Source organism: Octopus sinensis, linkage group LG4 (genome assembly GCF_006345805.1).
Source record: "Octopus sinensis linkage group LG4, ASM634580v1, whole genome shotgun sequence".
NCBI lineage: Eukaryota > Metazoa > Mollusca > Cephalopoda > Octopoda > Octopodidae > Octopus > Octopus sinensis.
The window spans coordinates 68,965,418-68,978,205 of record NC_043000.1 but is presented as its reverse complement, the minus strand read 5'-3'; the positions used below and the strand labels follow the sequence as shown (position 1 = coordinate 68,978,205).

The 12,788-nt window shown below is 37.6% G+C and overlaps 1 protein-coding gene across 4 annotated transcripts in view; it reads left to right on the top strand.

Annotated features, from left to right (window-relative positions):
- The window catches only part of LOC115210877 (palmitoyltransferase ZDHHC4), a 39,785-nt gene that overhangs the window by 19,292 nt on the left and 7,705 nt on the right, over nt 1-12,788 (top strand). Inside the window, exons 2-4 of one of the 4 annotated variants that reach the window (XM_036502113.1) lie at nt 457-601; nt 5,166-5,239; nt 8,766-8,823. In XM_036502113.1, the coding sequence (XP_036358006.1) occupies nt 577-601; nt 5,166-5,239; nt 8,766-8,823 (157 nt within the window). In that variant the 5' untranslated portion in view covers nt 457-576. Of the gene's footprint in view, nt 1-456; nt 602-5,165; nt 5,240-8,518; nt 8,824-12,788 lie in introns of those variants that run through there. The other 3 variants (XM_029779646.2, XM_029779647.2, XM_036502114.1) reach the window with 3 other exon arrangements.

Sequence of the window (12,788 nt, the reverse complement as noted above, 5' to 3'; positions counted from 1 at the left end):
TTCCATGCTTGCATAGGTTGGATGGTTAGGTAGGAATTGGCAAGTCAGAAGACTGCACCTAGCTCTGCTGTCTGCTTTGACATGGTTTCTATGGCTGGATGCCCTTCTCAATGCCAATCACTTGCATGATAAGGTACTTCAATTGACATGGAGAAGTATCGAAAGACAAAAAGATGTCTTGCATTAGAGGAGAAACATGGCTACTCCATGTGGAGAGAGAAAAGGGGAGTGAAGAAGGGATGGGGTGGAGGCAGGGGCCATACACTCAAGTTACAGGGAAGTGTATATTGTGAAGTGTAGTGGGGGTTGGAGAGTAAATTCACAAAATTGCAAAAGGAGAGTGGGAGCTGGATGGGCAGGAATGAGATGAATTTAGCTATAGAAATTTGTTTATTCATGATACAAACCATTGCCTACAGATTCTAAAATAAATCACTGATGAACATTTTATTTCAGCTCCATGCCATTCGCAATGGAATTTTTGACACTACTCATTGGTTACCTGCTGATCTTTTCCTGTATTACTGTTGTCTGCATTTGTGGAGAGCACCCCTCCTGTATCAATGGACCTCTGGGATGGATGAAGAACACCATATCCAAGGTAACATTCCCAAGTATTTGGTTTACTTACCTAACACTGATCACATTTTTCTATGATATTTGCACATAAGACATAGATATAAAAGTTCAAGTCATTATCTGTGTGCTGGTTGACTATAATTGTGTTTAGGCTGTGGAAAGTTAAGACCACATGTAATAATATATTTTCTCCATTGGTGTCTTATTGCAGGTGAAATAAAGATTAATATTTTAGAGTGTTTGTGTTCATGTTAGTGGATTGTTCATTCAGGTTGGTGTGATATACTTTATACAACTTATGGTAATACTGTAAAGACCCATGTAATATACGCATTTTTTCCACAAAAATAAAAATAAACTTTAGTGAGTGTATAAATTACATGTGTAAACCATTTCCAGAATTTTTTTTTTGTTGAAAAAAGACATACAAAATGTAAACATTCGTACCGGGTTGATTCATTTAATGTCAGAATAGGTTTTTACAGAAAAAATAAGGGCTTACATATAATGAAGTTGACTTTATTTATGCTGGACGGTATAATGCTTACTTTTTCTGTATAAATTTACTAAAACCATTAAATAGTTAACTTTTTGAAATCTCACGTTCATGCTGATAAACATGGTCTGGGTCATCTTCTGTTATAATAATACAAAAGGGAAGTATGTGAATGTTTGTGTGAACTAGTGTTCTTTCAGTATGAGATGTGACACCAATGATGATTGATGTCACATCTCAAAAGACAACTACTAGATAACATTGACAAGTGTATTAATTTGATTTACTATCCATATTTATATATAAAATACTACAATTAGCTGTCATTTTTGACAGCATGGGGCCAGCTAGTATTATTATAAACAACACAAACACTTTGTAATTTAATAGCTTTTAATGTGATACCTGTTAAACAGAAATTATTTTTAATTAATGAAAATTTAATAAAATCTAATAAGTTAGGGAAATTATACAACTATATATTGAAAACCTAAACATTTGTACTAAATACAACTATATTGAAAACCTTTTTCCTCTGGCCATATGGGCTATTCTGAAAACTTTTGGGGGTGAATTTTACATGAGTAGAGGCATAAATTACACAGGTGCACAAATTACATGGGTTTTTACGGTATATAAACCCCATGCACTCACATGGAAGTCACTCACACCAATCTAGTTCATGCCAAAATGGAAAAGGGACATTACATAATAATGATGTTAGTTAAGATTGATCAGATTTTTGATCAAAGGTATTTCATTCATGACTATATTATCTTTTTACAAAACACAGTGCACATGATACTGCTTATCCACTGTGTCCTCCTCCCCTATAATGGTATATTGGAATTTGAGGGAGATTTGATTAATATCGCTAGTAACTTTATTGGCTGGTACAAATTATGGTTCACTTATAGTTCTAACAATAGAGATTAAGATATTTAAAATTAAATATCAACGTCATATTTATTCCTGAATGAAATACTGACACATCATTGTCAGCCTATCATTGTTGTTCTCATTATCATGTCCATGTCTAACCATCTGTTTAACTGCTTCATGCTATCTGCCTCTTATATAGAAAGAGAAATCTTTATTACGTTTAGGACAACAGCTCCTAAATTTCTAAAACCACCTCAAGCATTGATTATATCATCTGTGTAAGAGAAACTATTAACTACCTCTTGTGAGTTATCTGAGCTGTCTATGATTTTGTTTTAAGAGGTTCCTTTAGTGATCTAAATCATTGGTCCTGGTTTTCTGACAACTAGTAATAGATCCCACTCTTACATATCCTTTGTTTGAATCGAGTATGCACAATTAAATTCTAATCTACTTTCTATGAATCAAGCAAGACCATTTCATGGACAGTTGTTCAACTTCATGTTCTCTGTCACTAATTAGCACTTTTTGATAGGGGACCATCTCATCGACATATAAAATTCTCACCAACACAACCAATCCTCCCAAGATCTATAATAAATAGAGGCAAACGGATGACAGAACTCTTGTGGACATCTACTTGTATACAGAATTACTCTCTAAACTTGATGCCAAACTTAACCTTGCTAACAGCATTCTCATACATATGGCTTGGATTGCACATCTCTCCTTAATGTCTTTCAATCACCAGGCATGAGCCCTGTGGCCCTAACCCAAACATAAACTGCATCTCATCCAAATTAGAACTAATTTTGTTAAAACTCCCTCAGCTGTTGTGATGATATGCCCTTTCCTGTACATTTCTTAGATCTTGTTATTGTTCAGAATGATACATGTATGACCTATTTAACATATACAGGGTGACCAGGCTAAATTTGACTGTTTGCACTAAAGGTAAAGCAGACATCCAAAATAAAAGTATTTTAAAAAATCAAAAAATATTAGGTAGATCAGTGGTTCCCAACCTTTTTATTTAAATGAGTTTTCCCACAGACCCCTTTTAATATGCTTATCTTTATGTATATATATATGAAATTTTGAATTTAGTTCACGGACTGCCGGTACTATCTTTGTGGACCATCAGGGGTCTGCAGACTCCAGGCTGGGAACCATTGAACTAGATTATGACTGGGAGATAACAGTTTACTCAGAGTAGCTTCCCTTAGCTTCCACCATAGTCTCAAATGGCATTGGAACCTGGCACATGCATTGCTCATTGTGCCCCTGGGAAGATTTTCCAACACCTCCTTGATCTTGGCCACCAGCTCAGCGTTGGTGTTGCAGCAAAGCCATTGTGTCTTTCTCAACTGCGGACTACACATAGTAATCCATGGAATTACAATTAGAGGAATCAGAAGTACAGAAAATTGGGCTGGGGAAGTCATAAAAATTCTGACAACTACTTCTGACTCTTTTTTGAGGTATGGCAAGGAGGAGAATCTTACTGCCACTTATGCCCATCCGACAACAATTCTCTCCAGCTAGGAGTTGACCACAATATCCAGCAGCTTCACATAGCCATCTGAATTGAGCATCAGACTTTGTTCAAAGATGTGGGGGTGAATTCTGGCATGTGGATGCAGTCAGAATGCCTGTTGTGTCCCTTCCTGCAAGCCCCAACTTTGTAGTCTCTGTTGCAGCTGTCCCTGTTAAGAACATCGAGCAGCAGTCATGCTGTCAGCATTTTGATAACCAGCGTGGATCATCATGATGCAGGTAACCTTTTTCCAGTATTTAGATGGCTTCCAGTCCTCCATGTCAGCCAATTTTTTCTCAATTACAACTTTAATCTTTATGCTCTCCAATGCCATTCACTGTTCACCAATACATCAAGCTATTTCTGAAAAAAAGAAGGCATAAAAATCATAAAATTTAACCTGAACTTAGATAGCTTGACACTTTCAACACCTCAGTAACTGCTGTTGAAAGACTTGCTAATATTTATCTACTTGATAGTTTCACTAACCATGCTAAATCTAACATCAGTAATTGGCCTCTTTGTTAGTTCCACTTGAATCCTTTAGCATTTAGATTACTCTGTTAAATATAATGCTTATTTATTCACATTGTTTTGAATTAAGTATGTATTATATCATAGCTTTAAGATTTCAATGATGTGATTATTTTTTCTTAGAATGACATTGTAAGGTAGGTGTAAGAGGTTTTATCAAAAAACAGAATATTTTGGCTGGATATGGTTGGTTTAAATGCTAAAGTGTTAAGAAGACCCTTGCTATCATACTTTCTCGTTCAAAAAAAAAAAAATAACAAAGCCCTGTCTCAATAGCATTTACATGACTCTTTCTTTGTATCATTACAAAAGAAAAACAGTCTCATTTCCCCTCAATTCATACTAATTCAGTTTATACTAATCAAAATTTAGAGCTTCCTATCCACTTAACAGAAATCCTCTATGTAGCTTCTCTCTTGAACATCTTGCTTCTGAACAAGTAAGTTAGTATTACACTCTGGTACCATTTTCTTTTGCTATGTCTAAACATGTTGCTTAGCCCTGTTCATTCTGTTATTTCTCTAGTATGTTATCCAGGGATACTAGTCACAAATTCATTATTTGGAACCTGGCTCCAGTTTATAAATTTGTAACTTGTGACAGGTTGTTTGGTGCGAATGTTCAGTTTCTATGGTATAATTCTCTGTCACTTCCTTCTTCATGTAATGTGTAAAACTTGCAAACAGTACTAGGTGATACCAATAGAAACTGAATGATACATTCCTCACCAGAAAATGATTTTATGTTCTCAACCATCAGCTTGGTTCATTTTCTGATAAGTACAAAATCAATCTGGTTCCCATGCCCACTTGAATTGCTGATGAAAGTTGTTGAACTTGCTTTATGGAATTTGTGTTTCAAATAGTTAGACCATTTGCACTTCAAAATTTTGGGTACCTGAAACTCTATTTCTTGTGTCATGATTATGCCATATATGTACACCATATTTCCCAATGCAACTATTAAAATCATCAACTATGATGGTGATGTTTCTGTCATCAATTTTTGAGTACTGAGTTATTTTTTGTTCATCTGCCAGTTCTATATGTGGAGTATGGTTTCAGTTACTCTCTGCTAACATCATCAAATATGGAACAGACAGAAATAATGTATTCTTATTAAAACTTTATTTTTTAGGGTTTGCTCTTCTTCATCCCCAAATCAGTTGTAGATTGGAGTTCAAAAATTTTTCACTATGTATACTTCCAAAGGTAGGTATGATAACTTCATATGTTTAAATACACTTATTTGACATTGCACAGTCATCATTGTTTATTGTTAGAATGTCATATTTGATTAGAGTGGGCATATTTATAAAACAATATTTAGGTTCACTCCTACTCCAGATGTTAGCCAGCTAGTGATTATCAAAAATCAACATTTTGTTCAAAACAAATTTATTTGTATCAATCACTTACTGAATCCACCATTCCATAAACTGTAGAATTTCCAAACCTTTTCAATTCTAATATTTAGCTGTTTTTATCAAAATATGTAGGATCAACTCATTCTTAAGGAAAACTTGTCCTTACCTCTTTATCACATTTTGTGAAGCAGTATAAAAAAAATCAGTCTTCATTAGCAAATATGTTAATTAATTTGACAATTCTTTCTAAAGAGAAAATATAGATTTAAAATTCTAAAAATATATTTTACTCTCTCAGTAAGACACATAAATCAAGTTTAAGTACAGGATATATATATCTTTAAATAAATTTACAGACTATATTAATATGCATAAATAACAAAGCACAGATAGGCTAAGAGAAAAGTAAGGTCGTATAAGAGAAGTCAGGTGTAGCATGCTAGGGAGAACATGCTGGTGTAGACTTGTGATGCAGATGGAAGATGGAAATTCATCATCATCATCATCATGACTTTAAAAATGTGCCAAGTAATCCAACTGGAATGACATTGTGGAAGAAGACCAAGAATGACTTGGGAAGAAGAAGTAAAAGTTGATCCCAAGAGGCTGGACCTCACAAAGAAGTTAACAAAGTGTTATAAATGATAAGATACTATGCAACTCATGGAAGCATAAGAAAAATGATGATGAGGTGGAAGAAGAGAAAATTATTTCCTGTACATATGTGAGGGTCTTTTTTGGCAACTTGGAATGATGATTGAATAATGACTGACTTCAAGTCTCGTAATTTGCTCACCTTTCTATTCCAAAATAGTTGTGAAAATAGCAGAGGTCTGCTTTTTTTCTTTTCTTTTTCTTTTTTATGCCTTAGCGAGATGAGGAAGAGTAGTGCCAGTAGTCGTTTTAGAGCTTCTGGGACTGACCAGCATAAGTTATTCTCAGTCTGAAAACCTGCTTGAATTCTTGCAATAGAGTGGAGTCTACTAAAGACACTCAAGATCCATGTGATGGTGTTCATCTAGGTGATGGATTGAGTTTATCCTTCAAGGCTGCACAAGGCTGGGACAAAATTCTTGTTCAAGAGTTGCACAAAAGGATTCTATTAGGAATGGTGAAGTTGTGAAACTACTTCTTAACCATACTACCATGCTTGCTTAGCTGAGTAGATTGAATATATATCTTTATCTTTTACTTGTTTCATTGCTCTGTAGCCATGCTGGGGTATCACCTTGAAGGGTTTTGTCTAACAAATCAACCCCAGTACTTAATTTTTTTCTTTTAACCATGGTACTTATTCTATTGGTCTCTTTTGCCGAACTACTAAGTTATGAGACATAAACAAACCAAATGAACACACACCAGTTGTCAAGAGGTGGTAGGAGAAAAACACAAATGCACATACATATTTATATATGTAATGGAATAATTACTATGAAGCATTGTGTAGAATATATTGTATAAAAGAGCGTGGGTAAGGCCAAAACAATGTGAAGTAAATGCAAGGTAAATCACAAGAAAACAAATATGTGAATTAATGTAGACTTACTTTGTATTCAATATTTCAAGGTAATGACCCCATTTTCAAGAAATTGACGAATGTTGCCAATGTGCATATGTATGAGCATGTGTAGAGTGGACATGCACAGAAGGGTGTTGCTATAGCAACTAGCTAGCTTCCTGTAACTGCCTTCTATTGTTGAAGTTGGGTTTCTTTTGGTGTATGAGGATGACCTCAGAGATTCTAAGGTTGCCCCTGTTCTGCTGTGTTGCCTTGATGTGTACTGTGAATTCCCGGTTCTGGCATTTCTGTAGATGTTTCTTTATGGAAGTGTCTGCCTGCTTGTGTTCCTTAATGCATACTTTCAACTCAAGATCACAGAGGAAGGCTCCATATTTACCAAATTCTATAGAAAAGCCACTAATAGAAACTTTTCGTCCACTACCAATCAAACTTGCCCACCAGAGCCAAAGCCACATACATGAGAAACGAGATTGCACGTATTAACAGCAATTGCAGCAACATGACCGACAAAGCTGTCAGCACCAAACAGTTCCTCAGAGACCTAACTCTGAATGGCTACCCACCATACTTAGCTAAACAATGGCACCTGAAGAATATCAAGGTCAATGAACCCCAGAAGAACCAGCGTACTCCCAAGTTCAGCACGTGCTTCCTGAAGCTACCACACTTTTGATGACAGAACTACTGCAGCGATACAACACACAGTCCGCAGGGAAGGACTAGACACACAGATAGTGCATACTGGCCCTTCCCTAAGAAAAGCTCTGTCCAAGAACAACACCTCTCACTATTCTGAGGAGTTCACATTGTCAAACTGACCCTGAATTGTGCCAGAGGACCTATGTCGTATATGAGATCATCTGTGGCAAATGTAGCACACCCTACATTGGAAGCATGACAAGAAAACTGCATGTATGCATTAAGGAACACAAGCAGGCAGACACTTCCATAAAGAAACATCTACAGAAATGCCAGACCTGGGAATTCACAGTGCACATCAAAGCAACACAGTGGAACAGGAGCAACCTTAGAATCTCTGAGGCCATCCTCACACACCAAAAGAAACCCAAGATCAACAATAGAAGGGAGTTACAGTAAGCTAGCTGGTTGTTATAGCAACACCCTTCTGCTCATGTCCACTCCACACACGCCCATCGGCAACATTCGTCAATTTCTTGAAAATGGGGTTTATAACCCTGAAATATTGAATGCAAGGTAAGTCTACATTAATTCACATATTTGTTTTCTTGCGATTTATCTTGTATTTACTTCGCATTGTTTTGGCCTTACCCACGATCTTTTATACAATATATATGTATGTATGTAAGTATGTATATATACAATCAGCTTATTTCAGTTTCTGTGTACCAAATCCACTCACAAGGCTTTTCTCAGTCTGGGACTATAATTAAAGACACTGGCCTAAATTACTATGCAGTGGAACTGAACCCAGGACCATGCAGTTGAGAAGCAAACGTCTTACTGCACAGCCTCATGTATATTTTTTTTTAAAGAATTAGAAAGAAATTTTATATAAATTAATTTTATTATTTTAAAAAAATTTACATTTCTAAAAGAAATTTGTTTTACTTTTCTTTCCAGAAATCCAACAATGCAGATTGTTTTTGGTACCTTGGTTCTATGTGGTCATGCCATTGTTGTCATTGATATCTTCCCAATATTGTATGGTATTTACCACGATGACAACCATGTACTTGTTCCCATGTTATTGCTTTTTCTTAACCTTTTGGCTTTCTACAAGTTATGTAATGCAGACCCTGGAGAAATCACTCAAAACAACCATGCTCTCTTCATTTCTATTTATGCCTTTGATGGTGTCCTCTATAAGAAGAAAACTGTTTGTAAGACTTGCAATTTTGTTAAACCAGCCCGGTCAAAACATTGTAGTAAGTGTTTTTGATTTTGTTTTTCAATGATTTATTAATTTATTTTTCTGGTGTTATCTATTGATATTTGATGCTTATTTTATCTAATAATATTTATTTCATTGTATTTAGTTTTATATATATATACATATCAACTATTTGATTAGTTTTATGCGTAACTTCGCTGTCTAACTTGTGAATAGAATGAATATTAGCTATTTTCATAAGATTTCATTGGATATGATATTACTTCCCTAATTAGTGAATTCAGGAAATATAATTATTTTAACTTTATGAAAAAAAATTGTTTTTCTAGTTACTTCCATTCCCTGGAGATAGATCTTTCTCAAAATGTTAGATATTTCTTCTCACAGCGCACCAACACATCTCACTTTATGCTCTTAATTGAATTGACTGATGTCAGAACAACCAGTTTCTTTAAATTTAAGGAATGATATTTTGTATTTATATCTAATGTATTTTTCTTTTCTTATTTGGAGACAATAGGCAGCATCATTCCCCCTCTAAGTCATTTAAAAATATATTGAAGTATAGAGGAAGTTTAGAATTATCACCCTTACAGAGATTACAGCCACCATTAGTTAAACTAGTGATAGTTTATTATTATCTGTTGTAAAGCTGTAGTTTAGACGGATATTTTCTGGTCAGTTGTTTAACAAGTAAAGTTAGTTATGTAATAACATTGAACCTACTTGCTACTGGAAACTAATCCTTTCTTAATTAGAAGTAAAATGACTGAAGTCTTGATTTATATTTCATTACAGGCATTTTTCAATTCAGATAGCTGTCAGGAACAGGTACCAAATTTATATTGGAATGTTAATTGAAATAGCCTAGTGTTCTATCTAGAAGGGAAATTTATGTTGCATCAACTAAACACTGTGAAATCAGACTTAAGCACTGACTCTTCTGAATCATTTTAGGTTACTATTGATTTAGTTGTGATGAAGTTGCATGGAAATGAAATTATTTCTTTCAGATATTTGCAAGTTTATACATAGAGACATACAAAATAAAAGGATTAAGCTTCTCCAGGAACAAGCCATCTCTACAAACCATTGGTTTTGAGAAAAGTATATTTAAAGGCACAAATATGTCTTACCTTTGTCAAATATATATATATATATACCAATTAAGGACTGAACACGAAAAGTGGATAGTCAACATGCTAGATATAGACGTCAAATCGCCATTCTCCACAAAGATTATGTTCTCAAATCAAACTCAGCACAACCGGTAAATTGACTGCTGCTAATTATTAGCTGCAGGCTGGTTTTTTCGGGTCTCAGCGCGCCAAAGTAGAGGCATTTGAGGGATACATTCGAATGTAATCGGTTGAACTCCATGCACGCAACACTCCGGTATCGTTTTTGCATCTAGTCCAGCAAATTACATTCAATACAGACCATGCTGAAGAAGTTACAGTTATCCTTGTGGATAATAATAACCGAAACTGATCAGTACATGGGTAATTATTTTATTTCGTATATTTTCACTTGTTTATTGCTTTGGTTTTGTGCTGAGTTTGATTTGCAAACATAATCTTTGTGGAGAATGGCGATTTGACGTCTATATCTAGCATGTTGACTGTCCACTTTTCGTGTTCAGTCCTTAATTGGTATATATAAATATTTTAATCTTCGGATTCTTTTTAATATACTAGACCACTGGTTTTAATTGATAAATATCAATTTCTTCCCTTAATTAATTTTATATATATATATATATGTCTCACCAAGGAAATGACTGAAGACCGAGTCCTATGGAAGTGTGCTGTGCATGAGAGGACCCGGCAGGACTAGTCAGGCCATATCCCGTGGCCCCTACCTGGGACGTAGTCGATCCACCTGTGCATACCTTCCTTCTTGTGACACTTGTGAAGACCTGCTGAGGCAAGTGAAAATCAATCAAAATAGATGAACATCAATGGAATTTGTATCTTTGTGGTACCAGTGCCTGTGGCACACAAGAAAACCATCCGAACGTGGCCGTAGCCAGTACCGCATCGACTGGCCTCCGTGCTGTGGGAACATAGTGGCACATAAAAACACACCATCCGAAGACCCGGCAAGACTAGTCAGGTCATAACCCGTGGGCCCTACCTGGGACGTAGTCAGTCCACCTGTACATACCTTCCTTCTTGTGACACTTGTGAAGACCTGTTGAGGCAAGTGAAAATCAAAACAAATCAAAATAGATGAACATCAATGGAATTTGTATCTTTGTGGTACCAGTGCCGGTGGCACACAAGAATCCATCCGAACGTGGCCGTAGTCAGTACCGCTTGTGGTACCAGTGCCGGTGGCACACAAGAATCCATCCGAACGTGGCCGTAGTCAGTACCGCATCACTGGCCATCGTGCTGTGGGCACATAACAAACACCATCCGGTCGTGGCCGTTCGCCAGCCTCATCTAGCACCTGTGTCGGTGGCACATAAAAAGTAGTCAGTACCGCTTGTGGTACCAGTGCCGGTGGCACACAAGAATCCATCCGAACATGGCCGTAGTCAGTACCGCATCACTGGCCATCGTGCTGTGGGCACATAACAAACACCATCCGGTCGTGGCCGTTCGCCAGCCTCATCTAGCACCTGTGTCGGTGGCACATAAAAACACCATCCGAAGACCCGGCAAGACTAGTCAGGCCATAAACCATGGCCCCTACCTGGGACGTAGTCAGTCCACCTGTGCATACCTTCCTCCTTGTGATACTTGTGAAGGCCTGTTGAGGCAAGTGAAAATCAAAATCAAATCAAATCAAAACAAATCAAAATAGATGAACATCAATGGAATTTGTATCTTTGTGGTACCAGTGCCGGTGGCACACAAGAGAAAACCATCCGAAAGTGGCCGTAGCCAGTACCGCATCGACTGGCCTCCGTGCTGTGGGCACATCCGAAAGTGGCCGTAACCAGTACCGCATCGACTGGCCTCCGTGCTGTGGGCACATGACAAACACCATCCGATCGTGGCCGTTCGCCAGCCTCATCTAGCACCTGTGTCGGTGGCACATAAAAACACCATCCGAAGACCCGGCAAGACTAGTCAGGCCATAACCCATGGCCCCTACCTGGGACGTAGTCAGTCCACCTGTGCATACCTTCCTTCTTGTGACACTTGTGAAGACCTGTTGAGGCAAGTGAAAATCAAAATCAAAATCAAAACAAATCAAAATAGATGAACATCAATGGAATCTGTATCTTTGTGGTACCAGTGCCGGTGGCACACACTTTGTGGCACACATGAGAACCATCTGAACGTGGCCGTAGCCAGTTCCGCATCGACCGGCCTCCGTGCTGTGGGCACGTAACAAACACCATCCGATCATGGCCGTTCGCCAGCCTCATCTGGCACCTGTGTCGGTGGCACATAAAAACACCTTCCGAAGACCCGGCAAGACTAGTCAGTCCACCTGTGCATACCTTCCTTCTTGTGACACTTGTGAAGACCGGTTGAGGCAAGTGAAAATCAAATCAAATCAAATCAAAATAGACAAAATAGATGAACATCAATGGAATTTGTATCTTGTGGTACCAGTGCCTGTGGCACACAAGAAATCCATCAGTGCTGTAGTCAGTGCGGTGGGCACATGACAAACACCATCCGATCGTGGCCGTTCGCCAGCCTCATCTAGCACCTGTGTCGGTGGCACATAAAAACACCATCCGAAGACCCGGCAAGACTAGTCAGGCCATAACCATGGCCCCTACCTGGGACGTAGTCAGTCCACCTGTGCATACCTTCCTTCTTGTGACACTTGTGAAGACCTGTTGAGGCAAGTGAAAATCAAATCAAAACAAATCAAAATAGATGAACATCAATGGAATTTGTATCTTTGTGGTACCAGTGCCGGTGGCACGTGGCACACAATAAAACCATCCGAACGTGGCCGTAGCCAGTTCCGCATCGACCGGCCTCCGTGCTGTGGGCACGTAACAAACACCATCCGATCATGGCCGTTCGC